Here is a 20468-nt window from a genome sequence, read left to right as displayed (position 1 = left end):
AGGCTCCCTCTTAGGCAGGCTAGCTCCTGCCTTTCCCTTCATCTTCTTCTAAGCTAGAGGCCCAGAGGATCCACAAATGGGCTTCAGTGACCTGGGAACCCCCTGACATTAGATGTAGAACCATGTGAATCCCTTGACATTGGATGTATATGTATATGTTTCTGGGGTGAGGAGCCATTGCTTCCAGCTGACTCTCTGAGGTTATGTATTTGCACCACCCCTCACCCCAAATTAAGAACTACTGCACTAAATTACTTATTGCAAATCACATACCTCCCCATATTCTGTCTCCTGTCAGAGCATAACCACATTTGTGACTCATGCCAGATGTGAACTTTGGGTGTATAAACAATTTGGGAAAGCCTTTATAAACTACATAGCTTTAATCAGACATCAAAATACCTACATTTAAGAGAACACTTGTAATGAACCATGCTAAAAGTGACGTACGGAAGGTCTACTATATGCCAGGCACCGTGCCAGGTGCTTCACACATGATGTCCAAACCGTCATACATGCATTTATCTTATTGTGCTTGACACGCCAGGCATGATACTAAGTAATGTGGATATAACAGTGAGAAATTAAAGACAGGGTATCTGCCCTCATGGAGAAAAAGATATTAATCAAAGATCACCCAGGAAAACGTAAAATTGCAACTGTGCTAAATACTACAAAGAGAGACACAGTACTATGAGAATGGCTAACAGACAGAAGAAACCTTTTTACAGTGGTCAGGGAAGGTTTCCTTGAGGAAATGATGATTAAGCTCAAATATGAAGAAAGAGTAAATAGTTAACTAGGCAAAGCAGAGGTGGTGCGGGGAGGCAGAAGACAAAGGAGAGAGGAGTGTTCCAGGCAAAAGGCACGTGCAATGGCCCTGTGGCAAGAGAGCACCTAGCACACATAAGGAGGCTGAAGGCCAGTCTGGCAGGAGTGCAAAGTGACAGGGAGCACGGAAAAGATTGGGGCTGGCTGCACAAAGGGGCCAGGTCACACAGATTCTCAGATGCCACATTAAGGAATTAAGTTCTTCTCCTTACACACGGAAGACACTGAAGATGAGTGCAGCATCAGGCAGGTGAAGGAAGGGAGACAGAGGGAACGGCATGTCTGTGGACAGAGACAAGGGGGGAAAGCACGGCTGCCTGGAGGGCACAGTTGTAACCAGGGCACAGGTTGCATCTTGGGGGACAACAGGAGATGAGGCTACAGAGGTGAGCAGAAGCAGACTTGAAGAGGCCTTAAATGCCAAGCAAAGTAGTTTTAACTTTATCCTGAAGTCAACAGGAACCATAGAAGGGTTTTAAGTAGAAGAGTGGTGGATCAAATTTACATGTTAGGAAATGCATTTGGGCAGGAATGTGAAGGATGATGGGAACATTCACGACCACAGGTAAGGAGGCCATTAAACTTCTACAAGGCCATCAATCTGCCCAGCTTCTGATGATCTTTTCTAGAACAAGATGGGGTATAAACCAACAACCAAAGTATCATCTGTATAATTTGTTTGGCACTTCTCTTCCATTACCTGTATTTCTAGTTAACTTCCACAAGTCAATGTCTCATCTCCCCTAGAAGACCTTAACTTAGTTGAGAACAGGTATGATTAAACCTACAATTCCTGGTCCATAAGGATGTTCTCAATACATGTGCCAAGATGTTCCAGGCTTTCCTGAGATACTACCCTATCTGAGGAAGGATGCTAAACAAGAGGTCAGCAGTTCAAACCTGCTCCGTGGGAGAAAGATGTAGCAGTCTGCTTCCGTGAAGATTTACAGTCTTGGAAACCCTACGGGGCAGTTCTACTCTGTCTTACAGGGTCGCTGTGAGTCAGAATTGACTTGATGGCAGTGGGTTTGTTTTTGGAATGTCAATAAGACAAGTGCTAGACGCTATGTAGACACAGACAGATAAGACATGTCCTCTGCCCTCAAAGAGCTTACACTCTAATAGGGCATAAAATATTTAATTTGTACAAGGTTTGTTGTTGTCGTTAGTTGCCGTCGATGTCAACTCATGGCAACCCCATGTGTGGTTGAGCAGTGAATAAAGATCAGGTAATAAGTGCAGTGAGTTGGGAGGTGGGATAGATCACACATGGCCACACCCATAAGAGAAGGCTTCAAGGTGAAGGTAGAATTTAAGGCGAGCTTAGGAATGGGTAGAATTTCATTAAGTAGGGAGAGTTTCTTAGGATTTTCACAGGTAAATATGTTTCAGGATGATGATACAAGATAAGCAAAAACAGAGACAGAAAAAGTTCTAGGGGTACTTGATGGGGGTGGGGAGCTGGTGAAAAACAGACAAGCGTAGCTGGAGCAACGGTTTACAAGGAAATTAGTGGAAGATGAGGCAGGAAAGGAAGCTTGAGGCCAGAAGAAAGACACCATTAGGCTCTTGTTTAATGAATGATACATTGGATGTGAGGACTAGAGGAAGATATTTCTATAGTGGTGGTATGCCAGATGGAAGCTACAAGAATCTACCTGGTCAGGTGTGAGATAATCAGGGCCTGAACTGCACTGGTAGCTCTGGGAACAGAAATGAAGGAAGGATGTAAAATATACAAGGAAGGAAAAACTGAAGTAACTTTATCACTAGCAGGAAGTGAGGAATGCAAAATCACTCTGAGGTGCAACAGAGGTAGGAAAGTCTGCAGGAGGAGCTGATTTGGAAACTGCAGGGGTGGGAGAGGGTGAAGATAAAGAAATGTTCTAGAACAAAAAAAAACTAAATGAGTTTGAATTTTGCAGTGGCCTATCATAACGTGAACTTCAGTTGTTTTTTTGTTTTTCCTGGATAATAAAATGATACTCAAAATTTCTCTGACCTTTGTCCTTTGACCTTGGAAGAAATCACTGCAGTGTTTAAGCAAGGAAACCAGCACTGTGTTCTCATCATACTTGATTAAGAAGTAAGGTAGGGCTGTGACTCCTTCTGTGTGACAAAGATCATCATATGTATGCTCAAGAGCTTGAATCTGAAAACAGAAAACATTGAGTTATTTTCCAGACATTTACAAATCTACTTCTAGGAAAAAATCAACATAAACGGAAAGGCATCTTAAAGTCAGAAGACTGGAAATGACAAATCGCACTCTGATTTGCAGCAACTGAACATGCCCCAAATTATACCACTTAACTTTTATACAACACTTTCAGTATGCCCGGTGCTGTGTCGTAGACAGGTATGGTACAGCCCAGTGCTTCTCTATGATGTCAGCCACAAAGGTTTAAAGAGGTATCCAAACATTCTTCCTTTCCTGTAATAACTCAACACAAACCTACCATTTATGAATTTTACCCAACATAACTCTACTATTCATGAATTTTACTTTTCCATAAACTTTTTTTAAAACGGCTTTACTGAGACATAATTCACATACCGTACAAATCACCCATTTAAAGTGTACAATGGTTTTTAGTATAAACACAGGGTTGTGCAACCATACATTTTTATCTCTCCTAACAGAAGTCCCATACCCATTAGCAGTTAATCCGCATCCATCTTTTTTCCTCCATTTATATTTCTTCTTGGGAAAGTAGTTCCACAAAATTACCACCTTTGATCTGTCCTAAAACTAACCTTTTTTTAAATCAATAAGGACTGCTCCCTGGACTCAGTATTCAGGGTTTTAGTAACTGATACACTTCATGAATTCACATCACCTTGCCACTCAATATTTGCCTTAACAACAATCAGAATTCTTTGGTTTAGGGTCTCTCTTCTACCAGCCTATTTTCATGGTTCTTCTCAGGGTCATCTCTAATGACCTAATCATCTTTCTTAAACCACAAAGACAAGTTCTGCATGCTTCACTCCTGATGAAGAAATTCTGCAACTTGGTATGAGAGTAGAAGAATGTCTTCTATTTTGTCTCAAAGACTCTCTGTAAAGATTCTGGGCGCCTGTGGGCATTTCTGCATTTCAACAAACAGTCATTATGACTTCTGGCCCCTTTCCCGGAGCAGAAGAGAGAGCACAGCACTGAACTTGCTATCTATGAACTTAACAAGGAAGGAAGTCTTCTTCCCAAAGTATATTGCTTTATGTTTCCCCACATTGAAAGTGAAGACCACATTTCAATAAATTCTTGCAGTCTTTTAAAATGTTCCTATAACTCCTCCCGATGACACAGCATGTCACTAAGTGTCACTGAAAACCTGGAAAATTTTTGTTCACTACTTCCTCAAAGTGATTTTTCAAACGCTTTATAAATAAATCTACTCCTAGTACCATCTTTGGAGGACCCCATAGTCACCACCTGTTCATCCAAAGTAGTGCCTATTTGTCTTCAGAATGAACTAGAAAAACTACTTATGCACATTCAACCCAAATTTACTTGCATTTTGTTCTATTTTTTGATACCTGTTTTGGTGAAAACTTTTGATGTAAACCCACTGGCCCTTGAATGAGAGGTATACTCTCTGGGAGACAGAGGGCAGGGTAGCAAAACCAATAGTAGAAGTGGTATTTCTTTAGGTCCTAGAAAAAAAATATAAAATAGGATATTAGAATAGCACCAATAGACACAGATTGCATTACCCCACTTATATGAAATACCTGGAATAGGTAAATCCATCAAGACAAACAAAGATTGGTGGTGAGAGGATGAGAAGTTGTGGAAGGAAGGGGTATGGGAAAAAATCGTCATAGTGTCCACTTAAAATTGGTGAATTGTATTTTAGGTGGCACAAATAGTTTGTGCTCAACTGTTAACCTAAAGGTTGGCAGTACAAACCCACCCAGCAGTACTGCAGAAGAAAAGGCCTGCTGATCTGCTTCTGTTAAGATCAAAACCAAAAACCCCATTGCCATCAAGTTGATTCCAACTCATAGTGACCCTATAGGACAGAGTAAAACTGCCCCCTAGGGTCTCCAAGAAGTGGCTGGTGGATTCCAACTGCCACCACCTTTTGGTTTGTGGCCAAGCTCTTAACTACTACGCCACCAGGGCTCCCTGTTAAGATTACAGCCCAGAAAACTCTATGGAGCAGTTCTACTCTGTAACACATGGGGTTGCCATGAGTTGGAATCAACTCGACAGCAACTAACAACAACAACAAACTCCTCAACAAAGATTAAAGAAAACAGAACAGCACAGATAATTAAACTGAAATGCATCTATTAATACAACCTCTCATAGTCACTTAAGACAAAAAAACTGACACAAAATATGACCAGCTTGTCAAATATTCTCACCTCCAATAGAACTCTTGATAGAATGCAGAGCTTCTATCTTTATCCCAGAATACTCTCGCATGTGCATACCACACACTAATCTTATCATGATAAACGTAATATACTTTATTAGCTACTTGCTAACACAGAAAATGTTGATTAAGTGGTTGACATTATCATCACCATTATTTAATACACAAAACCACTCTGGGAGGCAGCTATTATCATCCATTTTATAAAAAGAAAACTGAATGAAGCTTAGAGAGGGATAACAAAACAAAGCTGGAAAGTGGCAGAGAGGGGATCAGAAATCTGCATCCAAAACTGGAGCGTTTTCCTAATGTATCATATATACTCAACATACCATCTGTAGAGGCATGACTCCAAAACATAGTATCATTCTCTTCACAATCAGATAAATTAAGCCTGTTACGAAAGAGGCTGTGCTAGTTACACACTGTATGTGGCTGAAATAATACACTGTGTTTTCACGCAAAAAACTCGCACCTTCTGTGTTTGTTTGCTAGCCGCGCCTTCCCACCCTCCATGCACCCTCACAAACACCTTGCCAATCCTCTTCCACATGTTGCTGTAAAAAAAAAAAAAAATTAGCATAATGTACTTAATAAAATTTGTGTTGGCAGGCAAACAAATGCAGAAAGTGCTCGTTATTTGCATAAAAATAAGGTAATGTTGTTTTCAGAAATTTCTTGTTAGTGAAATTCAAGTCAACAACTATTAAGCACTTGCTATGTACAAGAACCACCACTCATTTATCAGTTTGTTGTACTACAGTGGCTTGCGTGTTGCTGTGATGCTGGAAACTATACCACAGATATTTCAAATACCAGCAGGGTCACCCATGGTGGACAGGTTTCAGCAGAGCTTCCAGACTAAGAGACTAGGCAGAAAGGCCACTTTCAAAAATCAGCTAATGAAAACCCTATGCATCACAAGAGAATATTTTCTGATACAGTGCTAGAAGATGAGCCCCCTAGGTTGGAAGGCACTCAAAATGCACAGTGGCCGCAAAAAATGAACTTAAGCATACCAACGATCATGAAGATGGCGCAGGACCAGGCAATGTTTTGTTCTGTTGCACGTGGGGTCACCATTAGTTGGAGCCAGCTTGATGGCAATTAATAACAGCAACAACATGTACAAAGAAAACACTGGACACTGTGACAATAAAAAGATGAGTAAAATCCATTCCCAGTCCTTGGGCAGCTGCTCACTCTACGCATGGGACAGAGACAAAGTGAGGACATGATTAACTGTCACAGAAGAGGCTCCCAGTACTAAGGAGCACTGATGATATAAGCAGTTACATCTTCACAGGGGTACCTGACTGCTCCTGGACCAAGGGAAGGTGTGCAGGGGACAGGATCTGAAAAGCTGTCCTTGACACTTTGACACTATCCCCTGCTCATGTCTCTGGATTCCCAAAGCATCCATGGCCTGAACCACCTATATGGTAGGATCATGTAGTTATGTGGGTGTCTGACAGATTCCCTGCCCGTCTGTGACCACTGAATACTAACACAGTTTATCTGGCTAATTAATATTTCTTCTTGAATCTTGCTAAGAATGAAAACTGAGTGGCTATTAGATTATTATTATTATTTTTTTACTGAGATAGAAATCACATACCATAAAATTTTTAAAGTGCACAGTTTAGTGGTTTTTAGTATATAGACAAGGTTGTGCCACCATCACCACTAATTCAAGAACATTTTCATCACCCCCAAAAGAAACCCTGTACTCATTAGTAGTCACTCATCACTTCCCCCTATCCTCAGCCCCTGGCAACCACTAATCTACCTTCTGTCTCTATACATTTGCCTATTCTGGACTTTTCAGATAAATGGAATCATACTAGATAACTTTTTAGGTATAAATTTACCCATAAACGTGTGTCCAGATGAGAAAGTCAAGCAATTAGAGTTCCTACAATCTCTAATTCTGTCATTAACTGATCAATTAAGAGTAGATTCCTTTTGACAATGGCAAGACAAACTGCAAAATTGAAATTAATGAAGTCTCTGTTCCTCTGAGTCCTAAAAACAGCAGAAAGGAAAGTGAAAACATCTCCAGAGACCATTATCTCTTTGTATTTAAATGATTTGTCATAACTGATCTTTAGTAAAAGGTTAAACAATTCAAGATCAAGGACTTCACAATTTCTAAGACGCTTTAGCAGGTCATCTTCAAAAGGCTTGAATTTCTTTAGGATTCTTTTCAAGATACAAAGGACCTCAATTAAATTAAACACAAAGCTCTTTGTGTCTGAAGACTTCAAAAGATATAGACGTTTATTTTAAAGCCAAGCTAAGAACGTTTAGTAAAAAGGGCAAAAAAGCCAACACACGTACTGACTACAGGAAACGCCTTAAATTTGGAGTGAGATCTAAAGTTATTTATCTCATTAAAAGCACACGGTCGATTATGTTCTACTAACTAGAATCCCTAGTATAGAAAATGTATTGATGTTCAAGTTACAAAACCAGAAATCTTTAGCTCTTCCTACATCTAGGCTAGTAGAGAACCCGCAAAATTACTCAAATTTATGGACAAATTATCAAGGTTAAATTGCACCTAGTAAGGATCCCTGGGTGGCACAAACTGTTAAGCCATTGTTGGTGGTTCAAACACTCTCAGAGGTGCCTTGGAAATCAGGCCTGGTGATCTGCTTCCGAAAGGTCACCGCCTTGAAAACCCTATGGAGCACAGCTCTACTCTGCACATCTGGGGTTACCATGAGTTGGATTCAACTTGATGACAACTAACAACAACAAATCTGATGAAGAATGTAAACATTTTTGTGTCTCTCCCACTATTACGTAGAAAGCATTATAACCCTTTCATTACTACATTTTTGCTCCTTTTTTTTTTTTTTTTTTTAGCATGAGTTTTCAGTACTAGAATGCATGCTTACTAACTGTAAGACAGGGTTCCCCAGGCTGCAGAAAAGTCTACTGCCTCAAGCAGCTTGCTTGGCATGCCCCATAGCTTTACGTTAGAAGCCTGGTTTCTTTGCTTGGCCTGCCCCATAACTTTACATTAAAATCTTGGTTCCCCTCTCAACTGTTGCCCCAAAACTAGAGGAAATTGACGGAAACTGGTTTAGGCACCATGTTGACACTCAGGACAACCTTTTAGCTCATTAAATACCTCATGCATAGTAACTCCTCGCCTCTGGGTAGAGTTTAACAGCAATTTTCTGAGCATGCGATGCATGCAGTTATATGTAAATCCCATTGCATCTGCATAATATGATTAAGAATGTTGCTGATGTAACTTGTATGAACTCCCTACTCGTTATCTCCTTAAAAGTAACCATCCCCCTGCCCTTGCTGAGCAGTCTTGGCAGCAGCAGCCCCAACTGTCTCCTTTCCTCATGCAACTAAATAAAGGTGCCTTTCTACTCTCCCACCTCAGTCTCTCGTTTATTGGCTGAGACAAGTCATGCTGAGCAGAACCTGGAGTTTCCACACAGCAACAATTGAGCGTGTTTAAATTTTTGGTTGATAATGGATTTGAAAAATATGATCTGGAAATACAATTCACCAATGAGACTGAGCACTAGGTAGATAATTTATTGCTGACATCTTTCCATCAGGTTACCTGGGGAACCTCTAGTTTTCCAAAACGAACCCATAAGGTCTCCCTAACTATCACACAGGAAAGTCATAATTATGTTTGCAAGCCTTATTTCACAGAGACAAAGGAGGAAAAAAAAGCATAAGTTTACAAAACTAACACATTCAGGAAGCATCATCTAATAGAATGCTCAACCTATACAACAGTGAGGCTCCAACTCTGGTCTGCTGAGCTTCACACATTTCAAAAGGGACCCACCTTGCCGCTAAATGCATTAGAACTGGAATAATCTCTTACCTCTGAGGACCAGAGGCATAAAAAGTGACTGGCATACCCTTTATGCCAATGGTAAGTAAAGATAACTGGCTTCTAATAGATAACCACCCTCTGACATGGCCTCCAGCTTGATTTCTGTTCTCTCCTCCTTTGCCTTGGGCAGCAAACCAGGGAGGCAGCATTTAGGAGAAGAAAAAGAGGATTATTTCCTGGGGGAGGAAGAAAGGGAAGACCTATGACTCGGCAAAAAAAAAAAAAGTGGGAAGAATTAATGCCCAAAGCTGTTGAAGTTGTGGTGAAACACACTTGATACAGATCCACATCAATATATTTATATGCCCACTCCAAAGAAGTTATTCTAAAGAAATAAAATCAGCAGGAAAAAAAAAATCACTATGGCCAATATTGTTCACTGTAGCACTTATTATAATAGTGACTATTGGAAAAAACCTAACTGTACAACAGGAGTCTATGGAACATATACTTGACAGAATATTATACAGTTGTCATAATTATAAAGAATAAGTTAGTTATGTATATAAAATACCCACATACGTGCATATGTACATGTGTCTTGTGTGTGTGTGTTTCTGTGTGTGTGCACGCACCTGTCATCTGTACAATCAACCCTTACCTTTTCCCCATTTTCCCTACCACCAAGGCCAGGTCTTTCCTTCCACCTTATTACCCCCACCTCTCTAGGCAGCAGATGTTACTCTACTGTGATTTCTTTTCCTCTTCAAGGCTGCCCTTAATGTTCATTTTAATTCAGTCTCACATATATAGAACATTTTTTTCTATCTTTCTTAAAAAAACAAAACAAAAACTGGTGGTCAAGCCACATAGCGCAATCTCCTCTAATCCAGAAGCCCCCTGGGGAGAGTTGATCCAAGAGACTCCAACCTTTCCTTATGCTGACAGACCAGCAATGGAGCTCTGCAGGACTGCTTTTAACAAAGACATTAACCAAAACCCAAACCAAACTCATTGCTGTGGAGTCCTTAGCGACAATGAAATCACTACTTCCTGAACATGACTTCATCAGGTCCTGAATAACAAGTCAGGCCATTGTGCTAGATAAACTACTGCAGCTATTAACAGTGCAATCAGTGAGAATGAATTAATTTTGCATTGGGAATAAGCACCGGCATCTGGCCACTAATAAAATGACCATCGCTCTAACAGCTGTAACTTGAAAGCCACAAGTTAAGAGCTTCAGAGAGAACAGACTGTGGTGCTGGTACACTGGGTTGAGCCAGGGGATTTCACTAGTCTCAATGCAACAGAAAGTGCATTTACTTACTGCAAATGTCAAGAGGAGGAACTTGTTGAGAAGTACAGGGTTTTCAAGAGCAGTGCCTGATTTTATTGATTCCCATATCTGTCAGAAGAAAGAAAAGAGTCAAGGTGGGTTATCATGCATCTCAGAGCTTCTCGTCCTCAAGAGAAACACAGAGCTGCAAAGGCCCACACTCTCCTTCCCTGCAGGCCTGGCACTACTTGTCCCGGGCAATGAAGTGGGCTGTTACCTTGCTCTGCCCACTTCACACTGCCTCTCCCCTAGCCCCACTCCCCTAGGATTCTAAGGAGAATGAAACAACCCAGAAGCCTCCTCTAAGTGGGTCTCAGCATCAGAGAAGGCAACCAGGTCATTTTCATGCCTTCATCATTTCCTTCAACAAATATTTACTTATTGTCTACTCTGTACTAGGCACATGAGAGTTACAGAAATAAAGGACACAGTCCCTAGCCTCAGGAAGCTCATAGTCTAGTGAAGGAGATAGGCTTAAATGTAGGAGTACAACATCACACAGGATTTGCCATCACAGTAGTATGTAGAATTCCTGGGAAAAAAACCAGCTGTGACTCTAACTCATGGCGATCCCACGAGCGTCAGAGTAGAACTGTGCTCCATAGGCTTTCCAGTGGCTGATTTTTTGGAAGCAGATCACCAGGCCTTTCTTCCGAGGCACCTCTGGGTGGACTTAAGCCACCAATTTTTAGTTAGCAGCTAAGCATGTTAACCATTTGCACCACCCAGGGACTCCAGAATTCCTGGGAGGAACACTAAACTCAGCTGGAGAGGTAAGAGGCAAAGAGTTAGGCAGAGTTCTCGGAAAAAGTGATCTGAACTACGTACAGAGAATTTCTTAAAGTCTTATTTTGGATTATCTTGCCCTGCGAGATGTGGAAAGGAGAACAAACTTCAAGTTTGTGTATACTCAGCAAGTACTGTGACTGACAAACCAAAAGTTAACAGCTGGCACTAGTCAGCAGCTGCTGATTATAAGATCTTTTAATAACTAAGATGAGTTGCTCAACTTTGTGCCACTAAGCAAGACAATTAAGCAAGTTAAGCCCATAAGGCCCATTCCACAGTATGGGTCTAAGAGGTAAATGAGTAGAGAGAAGGAAGTTCCTGCTACTGAAATAATAGGGTTTGAAAAGTGGGAACACTGAAGAGTAGGCTCTACTCTGATAGGCTGTGAAAGAAGTGGGGGTGAGGGCCCAGGAACTACGTTGCAAAGTCTGGGCCCTGGTCATGGGTTGCGATTCCTGTGAAGAGCAACCTGCTTTTTTAGATGATATACTGAGACCTGACTCTATTCTCTGGAGATTCCCTTTTAAATGTGCAGCCAAAGGAGGAGGCCCAGGGGCAGTCAAGCGGTAGGCCAAGAAAAATGACCATCACCACCTGAGCCATTGGCTCCACCATCATGGGGGAGGTGAGAGAAGCCTGCCTTGGGATGAAAGGTGGAAGACATCCTCTCTGACTTCTGCACCCAAATAGGTAGGACTCACTTGTTTTTTAAGACTGGTGTAAAGACCGCTCAACCAGGTAGTTAGAGAGGGCTGGGATAAGCTGTCCCCCTTCACCCTGCCCACTTTAATTCCTCCAACTCAAATGCGAAGAAGTAAAGATGCTCCAGGCACAGAGACATCATGTCCAAACAATAGAGAACACAAAATAGGTTAGGAGAATTGGAAGCAGTTTGCTGTGGCTGGGTTAGAGAATGCAAAGAGGCCAGCAGAGGCTGGGTCATGCAGGGTAGTGAAAATAAGACTAAGCAGTTTAGATTTAGCCCGAAAGGTACTGGAGAAACTATCTGATAATTTCTTATTGCATTATGGTGCTTAGGACTTGTGAAGCCTCTCCAAGGAGCACAAAGAACAGGGTTCCCAAACGTATCCAGAAACTCTCAGAGGTCAAACGGCTTCAGACTGCCTACTTGGGGATCAGCAGCAAAGCTGACTCAACCACTGCCCTGCCATTAATTTCTAGCCCATCCCGGGGTGGGAGTCTGGATGTCTTCTCCTCCAACCTTCCCACCAACACAAAAGGAGAGAGCTGGGAGAATTCCCTGTGGGGGAATAAACCAACACCCACAAACACTTTTGAGTCCTGTTATGGATTGAAGTGTGTCCCCCCAAAAATGTGTGTCAACTTGGCTAGGCCATGATTCCCAGTACTATGTGACTGTCCACATCCTGTCGTCCGATGTGATTTTTCTATGTGTTGTAAATCCTACCTCTATGATGTTAATGCAGCAGGATTAGAGGCAGTTATGTTAATGAGGCAGGACTCAATCTATAAGATTAGGTTGTATCAAGTCAATCTCTTTTGAAATATAAAAGAGAGAAGTCAGCAGAGAGACGGGGGGACCCCATACCACCAAGAATGAAGAACCAGGAGGGGGATGCATCCTTTGGACCTAGGGTCCCTGTGCTGAGAAGCTCCTAGACCAGTGGAAGATTGATGACAAGGACTTCCCCCAAGAACCGACAGAGAGAGAAAGCCTTCCCCTGGAGCTGGCACCCTGAACTCGGACTTCTAGCCTCCTAGACTGCGAGAGAATAAATTTCTGTTTGTTAAAGCCATCCACTTGTAGTATTTGTTACAGCAGCACTAGATAGCTAAGACAAGTCCCTACTGCATACTCGTTTCTATGACAGACCGGTGGCCCTGATTAGAAACCCCACAGCTGCCAAGACCAAAAAAATCATGACTGACACGTTTTTCCATCTGACCTCATTTGCTGCTTGTTCCAAAAGTAGCTTCTTATCTGCAGTCTTGAAGGACTCAAGTGTATTGGTGTTATAAAGTGTTCCAACAGCTGGGCAGCAATGGGCTGGGGTGGGAGCACTCCTAGAGACAAGAGACACATGATCAACCAGGCACAGCTGGGATTCAGAGAAGGCCAAAAAAAAAACCTGATGCTGTCAAATCCATTCCAACTCATGATGACCCCATGTGTGTCAAAGTAGAACTGCTCCGCAGGGTTTTCTTGGCTGTAATCTTAACAGAAAGGAGCCCCAGTGGTGCAACAGTTAAGTGCTCAGCTGCTAACTGAATGATTGGTGATTTGAACCCATCCAGCAGCACTATGGGAGAAAGACCTGGCAATCTGCTTCCGTAAGGATTACAGCCAAGAAAACCCTATGCAGCAGTTCTACTCTGTCATATCAGGTCACTATGAGTCAGAATCTATTCACCAGTACCCAACAACAACAATCTTAACAGACACAGATTGCCAGGTCTTTCTTCTGTGGCACCACTGGGTGGCTTCAAACTGACAACCTTTTGGTTAGAAGTTGAGTGCAAACCATTTGTGCCACCCAAGGACAGAGAATGCCAGTGAGTGACAAAAGCACTCCAGTAGTGGGAGCCAAAGGATACTGCTCTCTTGGGCAAGTAGAAGATTGTTCATTTCTTTGGCAACAGATGAATATCATCACCTAAGTCACCGTTCCCCCCAAAAGGCTATACATTGTCTTTATCCTAACCTCTCAGCATGCCATTCTTCTGCTCTCCCCCAAATATCAAGTTCATTTCCTATTTTTCATTCTTTCCAACCTTCAACTGAAAGAGAAACACTATTTATTGAGCTTCTACTGTGCCACGAACTATGCAAGGTTTTCACTTAATTCTCCTAACAGCTCTTTCTTCCATTTAAAGATGAGGATATAAGCCTCAGAAAGGTTTAAGTAGCTACCCTAAGGTCACATCATAATAGGCAGAGCTAGAATCTAAAACCAAACTATTTGACTCCAAGGTACTAAACTGCCTACCCCCACTCAAACCCTCCCAGGCTTCAAGGCCCTTCCAGGAAGCCATCTCACCATCTTCTCTGGTAATATTTGGTGCATAAAACTAAGCATATTTTAGAGCATTTTCAAAAACAATAGTCACATACATCCAACTGGAAGGCAGTAAGCTCCTTGAGGACAGGGAACAAGTCTTCTTCTCTGGTCTCTGCCACAGTGTAGCCCAGCCCAAACAGGGCTCTACCCTGAACTGTTGCTGAGTGAACCCCTGGTGATTGTCTGAGTCACCCACACAAAGCGTATTACACCTGGGCTACCTGTCAATATCTTGTGCTGCACAGTTTACATTCTACATTGCCCCTGAAAGCCTCACAGTCTTCAGAGTAACCAAAGTCAAGGGAGGAGAAGAGGAGTTGATTCCGAATACAAATTCAGATGTGGAACAAATCTGATCTCTTCTCTGAAATGATGTGTTTCAGAGATTTGGTTTTCATTTGCTAAATGAAAATATTCATTTCATTAGTAGCCTAATATTATTGCCATTTACAACTAATGAAGAATGAGTGCATTTTTACTGATTGCACTAAAAACCCGGTGCCTCAAATGTCTCTTTATTCAGAGTCTGTGTGCAGTTGGTACAGCGGGGTTGCAGGGAGAAGAGATATGAGCTCAGAACAGCTGTGGAGGCGTGCGATGGGCAATGATGCTCTGTGTATAAGGCTCAAACACCAAGTCCTGGGGGAGAACTAACTCTCATGGCTACAGCCTTCCCTTGGGAGCTGTTGAGTCAGCAAATGTCAGGTGTTTGTCACCACTCTCCTCCAATAAAAGAATACTTGTCATCCAGGTGAGATGAGATTATCAAAGAAGAAGAGAAATCACAAAGGGGCAAGATCAAGCCCAGAGAGAAGAAGAAGGAAGCAGAGAACTGGTAAACCATACCTTCTTTATCTAGACCTGGCTTTCTGAAATGACTGCTGAAGCAGGATGCCGGAACAGAAGGAAGGATGGCGGTGCTGCATTTGGACCTGATCTCATCTGGATGCAAGCACAAGAGCAGGAAGGTACTAGTTCAACAAGACACTCTCCTTCCTAAATGTCCAAATGTCTCCAGGTGTGGGAATGCCATGCCAAAGCCTTGCTCTGAGAGGGAAGGACACTACATCCCCAAAATTCATATACCTGCCAAGACGGCTGGGCTCCTAGGAACATCAGCACTCATGTAACTTAATTACCTGACGACAACCAGAAGTTTCAAAGGAGAAGCATTTTTCATGACTGAAGTTCCACGCTGGTGGTGCAACAGTTAAGCATTTGACTGCTAACCGGAAATTAATTTGCTATATAAACTTTCACCTAAAGTATGATAAAATGTTAAAATAAATAAATTGAGGCATTATTAAAATACAAAAAAAAAAAAAATGTATAGCCTTGGAAACCCTATAGCGCAGTTCTACTCTATCATATAGGGTCACTATGAGTTGAAATTGACTTGAGGGCACACAACAATAACAAGATACAAAACTGACATACTCCTGGCGTCTACAAATGAAGACTAAGATTGTTAGCTCTCCAACTGTATCTTCTTCCTCTCTGTCTGCCCACTTCCTAGCACATTCTATTATCAAGACACAGAGGAAGCCATCAATAAGTATTTCTGAAATAACTATTACCACTCCTCATTTACTACAGCACGGAACACACTGTAATGCAAATATTTGTCTTCCACCTCCCTCTCTCATACTACAGGGAGCTCCTCCAGAGACCCAGGTTTCCTAAGTATTTGCATTCCTAACACCTACACATCCACAGAGAAGAGGCACTGAATGTTTTATGAATAGATTCACAAGGACTTTCCATACCAAACCATGCAGATATACAGCAATAAAAAGAAAGATAAAAATAAAAACCAATTGCCATCTAGTCTTTCCAACTCACAGTGATCCCACGTGTGCAGAGTAGGATTGCTCCATAGGGTTTTCAAGGCTGTGACCTTTTGGAAGCAGATTGCCAGGTCTTTTATCCAAGGCACCTCTGGGTGGGTCTGAACCACCGATTTTTCAGTTTGCAGTCAAGCACTTAATCATTTGCACCACCCAGGGACTCAAAAAAAAAAAAAATTTTTTTTTTAAAGATACAGTAATAATAATGAAAGTAATTTGGATATAAAGAACTTGTTCCTTCTGAAGGGCCCCAAATATTCTTTCATTAAACTTGCCAATAGTCATGGATTGAATTGGTCCCCCAAAAATACCTGTCAACTTGGCTAGGCCACAATTCCCAGTATTGCCTGACTGTCCACCATTTTGTCATCTGATGTGATTCTTCTGTGTTGTAAATCCTATCTCTGTGATGTTAATGAGATGGGATTAGTGGCAGCTATGTTAATGAGGCAGGACTCAATCTGTAAGATTAGACTGTATTTTAAGCCAATCTCTTTAGAGATATAAAAGAGAGAATTAAGCAGAGAGGAGAGGGACCTCCTAACACAAAGAAAGGAAAGCTAGAGGTGGAGCATGTCCTTTGGATCCAGGGACCCTGCGCTAAGAAGCTCATAGACCAGGGGAAGATTGATGACAAGGACCTTCCCCCAGAACTGACAGAGAGAGAAAGGCTTTCCTGGGAGCTGGTAATCTGCAATTGGACTCCTAGCCTCCTAAATTATGAGAAAATAAATTTCTCTTTGTTAAAGCCATCCACTTGTGGTATTTCTGTTATAGTGGGACTAGATAACGAAGACATTTTTAAAAGATATAAAGGTTAACATCTTTTCAGACTTATATTAACCTATTAAATTTTGAAATCTGATTAAAAAAAGAATAAATGTATTGACTTTTGGAGAGAGATTGAGAAAAAAATCTGGGGGTACTTTATTCGAAATACTCTAACTTGACTTCTGCCAGTTTCAAAAGCCAGGCGTGTCTTACACAAGGACCTCTTTACCTTCCCCAAATCCCTTATCTTGGCATTGCTGAACTAGAAAGCAGAAAAAATGGACCTCACTGTAGCCTTTAATTCCTTGACCCTCAATTATCCTAAAGCCTCACAATATGCTCTACCCTTCTGTGCGCAAGCCAAATTCTAAAAAACCACAAATGACCCAATCAACAAATCCCATGACCCTGATATAGAACTATGACCCCTTTGCTTCTGACAAGGTTGACCATCTCTTTGCTTTCTGAAAACATTTCCTTCTTTGATGTCTTCTTCTCTGATAACTCCTGTCTCTTTGCTGATTCTGTATCCTCTTTCCCCTCCATAAATCAGGTGCATTCACTGTTTTGGGCTTTTGTTCTCACACTCTATTATCTTTCCCTCTTATAGCCTCATGATCTTCTCTACATGGATGACTCCCAGACCTAGTCTGACCCTCCTACTTGACTCCAGTGCCTGCTGGATATTTCTATCGGACAATGTCATTTCTAACTCAATGTTTTCTAAATGAAACTTATCTCCCCTGAAAACTGTAGCTCCTTCCTGATTTCCCTATTTCTGTAAAAGATAACAAAATATCCCTAGCTACTCAGAAATATATTTTATTTTTCTCCCACCTGTGCTTCCAAAATTTAGCCAGGTGTGACCTTGAGCAAGCCATTTTACCTTTCTGATCCTCAGTCTCCTCTTGTGAAACACAGAGAAAAATCACACCTGGTAGGTCTGAAAGAATTATGTATATTAAAGTGTCTAGTTCAGTAACTGCTCAATAAAGGTCTCTCTTCTCACCAGTAACAGCCCCAAACCAGGCAAAAATTCTTCAAGGGCATGTTGTTTGTTGTTGTGTGTTGTCAAGTCAAATGCGACTCATACTGACACCATATGACAGAGTAGAACTGTCCCACAAGGTTTCCTAGGCTGTAATCTTTACAGGAGCAGATCGCCAGGTCTTTCTCCTGTGGAGCTGCTGGTGAGTTCGAACCGCTGACCTTTCAGTTAGCAGCCAAGCGCTTAACCATTGCACCACCAGAGCTCCTTTTCAAGGGCCTGTCGTATTCCTTTGTATAACCTCACAAAGCCTTGCACAGTGGCTTGTACACAGAAGTAGCCTAATAAGCATTCATTGATTGACACCCATGGATGAACACAGAAGGACTATGTTGTTGTTGTTAGCAGCCATCAGGCTGGCCCCTGATTCATGGTAACCCCATGCACAATGGAACAAAATGCTGCCCAGTCCTGCTCTGTCCCTATGATTGGTTGCAGTTTGGACCACTGTGATCCACAGAGTTTTCACTGGCTGCTTTTTGGAAACAGATCACCAGGCCTTCTTCTTAGACCGTCTGAGTCTGGAAGCTCTCCTGAAACCTGTTTAGCATCACAGCAACACACAAGCTTCCACTGACAGATGGGAGGTGGCTGTGCATGAGATACCAATGAAAGATCACCAAATACCAACTATAATCAAAATTGGGAAAGATGTTATCTAAGTCTCAATCAATCTAGATGGTACTTAGCACCTAATAAAAACCAGTTACCATTGAGTCAATTCCGATTCATCGTGACCTCACGTGTGTCAGAGTAGAACTGTGCCCCATAAGGTTTTCAGTGGTTGATTTTTCAGAAGTAGATCACTGGGCCTTTCTTCTGAGGTGCCTCTGGGGGAACTTAAGCCTCCAAGCTTTTGGTTAGCAGCCGAGCACATTAACCATTTGCACCACCTGGCACCTATTAGGCTCTGAGAAATATCTGCTGAAAAAAATAAAGCAGCTATTCTTAAACAGCTAGCACTTGTCTCTGTGCTATGGAAGGAACAAGAGAATCATGAGGCACTGGTCCTGGTCAAGGCGGAGCTGCTAACCAAAAGGCTGGTCCACATATGAAGGAGTTAAGAGTGCTCATCTCTTGCCAAAAGTGAACAGTATTCTTTACTTTAGATTTTGAGCAAATAAATACTCACATGTCAAACGCGCTGTACTCCAATGTTAAACGAGCTGGCAGCCCAGCAGAATCACCTGGACAGAAGCATCATCACATTTTCAGTTTCAGTTCAAGGTTTCAAGAGATCCCAGGGCAATAGTCTCGAGGAGCCAGTAATAGCAGCATTAATGACAAAGTGCTTGAGAATAATGTTCTCTTTGTTGAGCCCAAAGCGGTCCACCCAATTCCTGATTATCCCAGATACACAGGGGCTTAGCAGAATGTGACAGAGCTCTTGTGAATATGTGGAATTTTCCAAGAATTTAAAAAAGATTTGTTGGAAAAAATATTTCCAATCTCCTTCCCCAGCAATACTGAATGATTAGTATCAAATACTTAGATTAATGACTTTCCCCACATCTGGGGAAAAGAAGTGAAAGTGAACTTGGATCAAAAGTCAGGAAGCAAAAGAGAAAGCACTGAAGAGCATTAATTACAAAAGACAAGTGTCCCATTCTAAAGGAAAGTGGACACTACACTGGGGGACAGAGGGGATAACAGAAGATGAAGGAAGATGGAGTTCACTATGGCCTACCATTGTAGTAATAACCCTTAATGTCCTTGGGAGCTTCATCCAGCCGATACTCATTCAGCTTCTTCTGGGTCAACTCATGCCAGAATCCAACATCCAAGGCACTGCTAAAGGGGGCAAACTGCAATTTGGAGAGTCCTGGATCCCCCGTAGCTGCCATTATTTGTTGCCTACTAAAAACAAAACAGAAACAGCAAAATAGCATACGCACACAAAAACTGATGTGGAAGAACATTTGGAATAAGGCTTAAAACAGACAAACAAAAACATGCGCAATGAGAGGGATGCAGGCTATCTTAAGACACAACTTTTAAAACCACCCGGAGTAATCTGCCTATGGTGCCATGTTTAGTCTCCTCAAGACACAACTGATTTTTCTAACTCTCCAGTTTCTGATCTTCCTTTCTAGTTAGAATCAGCCTGACTGGTGCACCAGTGTTACATTTTTCTTTCTCCAATACAGTCCCAGTCCCAGCAGTTTTTGCCACCCTGTGTAGACATAGAGAACTCTACAAGTACAATATCAACCATCCCTCAGAAGGAGCCCTGGTGGCGCAGTAGTTAAGAGTTACCGCTGCTAACCAAAAGGCTGGCAATTAGAATCCACTAGCTGCTCCTGGGAAACCCTGTGGGGCAGTTCCACTCTGTCCTATAGGGTTGCTATGAGTCGCAATCAACTCAATGGCAACGGGTTTGGTCAGTTACAGACACAACAATTCACACAGACTTGTGTGGGAGAGCGTGCTTTGGCCTTCCTGGCTGAGGAGGAGAATGAGTAAGTTTCTCCCCACTCCCTTGGTACCTGAATTTCTATGAAATCTTGTATTTTATGTTTTAAGTGCACGAAATTTTTTTTAAGAATTGTTTCCCATACAAAAATTTATACATACATTGTTATGTGACTCTAACTGCTCTC

General features: G+C 41.9%; 1 protein-coding gene across 9 annotated transcripts in view; it reads right to left on the bottom strand.

The window, feature by feature from the left end:
* The window catches only part of ATG7 (autophagy related 7), a 306857-nt gene that overhangs the window by 255046 nt on the left and 31343 nt on the right, over positions 1–20468 (bottom strand). For 3 of the 9 annotated variants that reach the window (XR_002825401.1, XM_023739076.1, XM_023739350.1), the window contains exons 1-6: positions 19556–20070; positions 19001–19055; positions 13090–13207; positions 10364–10441; positions 4372–4488; positions 2834–2983 (exon numbers count right to left, since the gene is read on the bottom strand). Coding sequence is in view for 8 of the 9 variants with exons in the window: in XM_023739076.1 (XP_023594844.1) it covers positions 2834–2983; positions 4372–4488; positions 10364–10441; positions 13090–13207; positions 19001–19055; positions 19556–19787 (750 nt within the window). In the remaining variant the exon portion in view is untranslated. Of the gene's footprint in view, positions 1–2833; positions 2984–4371; positions 4489–10363; positions 10442–13089; positions 13208–15341; positions 15465–19000; positions 19056–19555; positions 20072–20468 lie in introns of those variants that run through there. The other 6 variants (XM_023739179.1, XM_023739283.1, XM_023739112.1 and 3 more) reach the window with 4 other exon arrangements.

The sequence above is a fragment of the Trichechus manatus genome, unplaced genomic scaffold, assembly GCF_000243295.1.
Source record: "Trichechus manatus latirostris isolate Lorelei unplaced genomic scaffold, TriManLat1.0 scaffold00001, whole genome shotgun sequence".
NCBI classification, from domain to species: Eukaryota; Metazoa; Chordata; class Mammalia; order Sirenia; family Trichechidae; genus Trichechus; species Trichechus manatus.
This window is presented reverse-complemented; position numbering and strand designations above follow the sequence as displayed.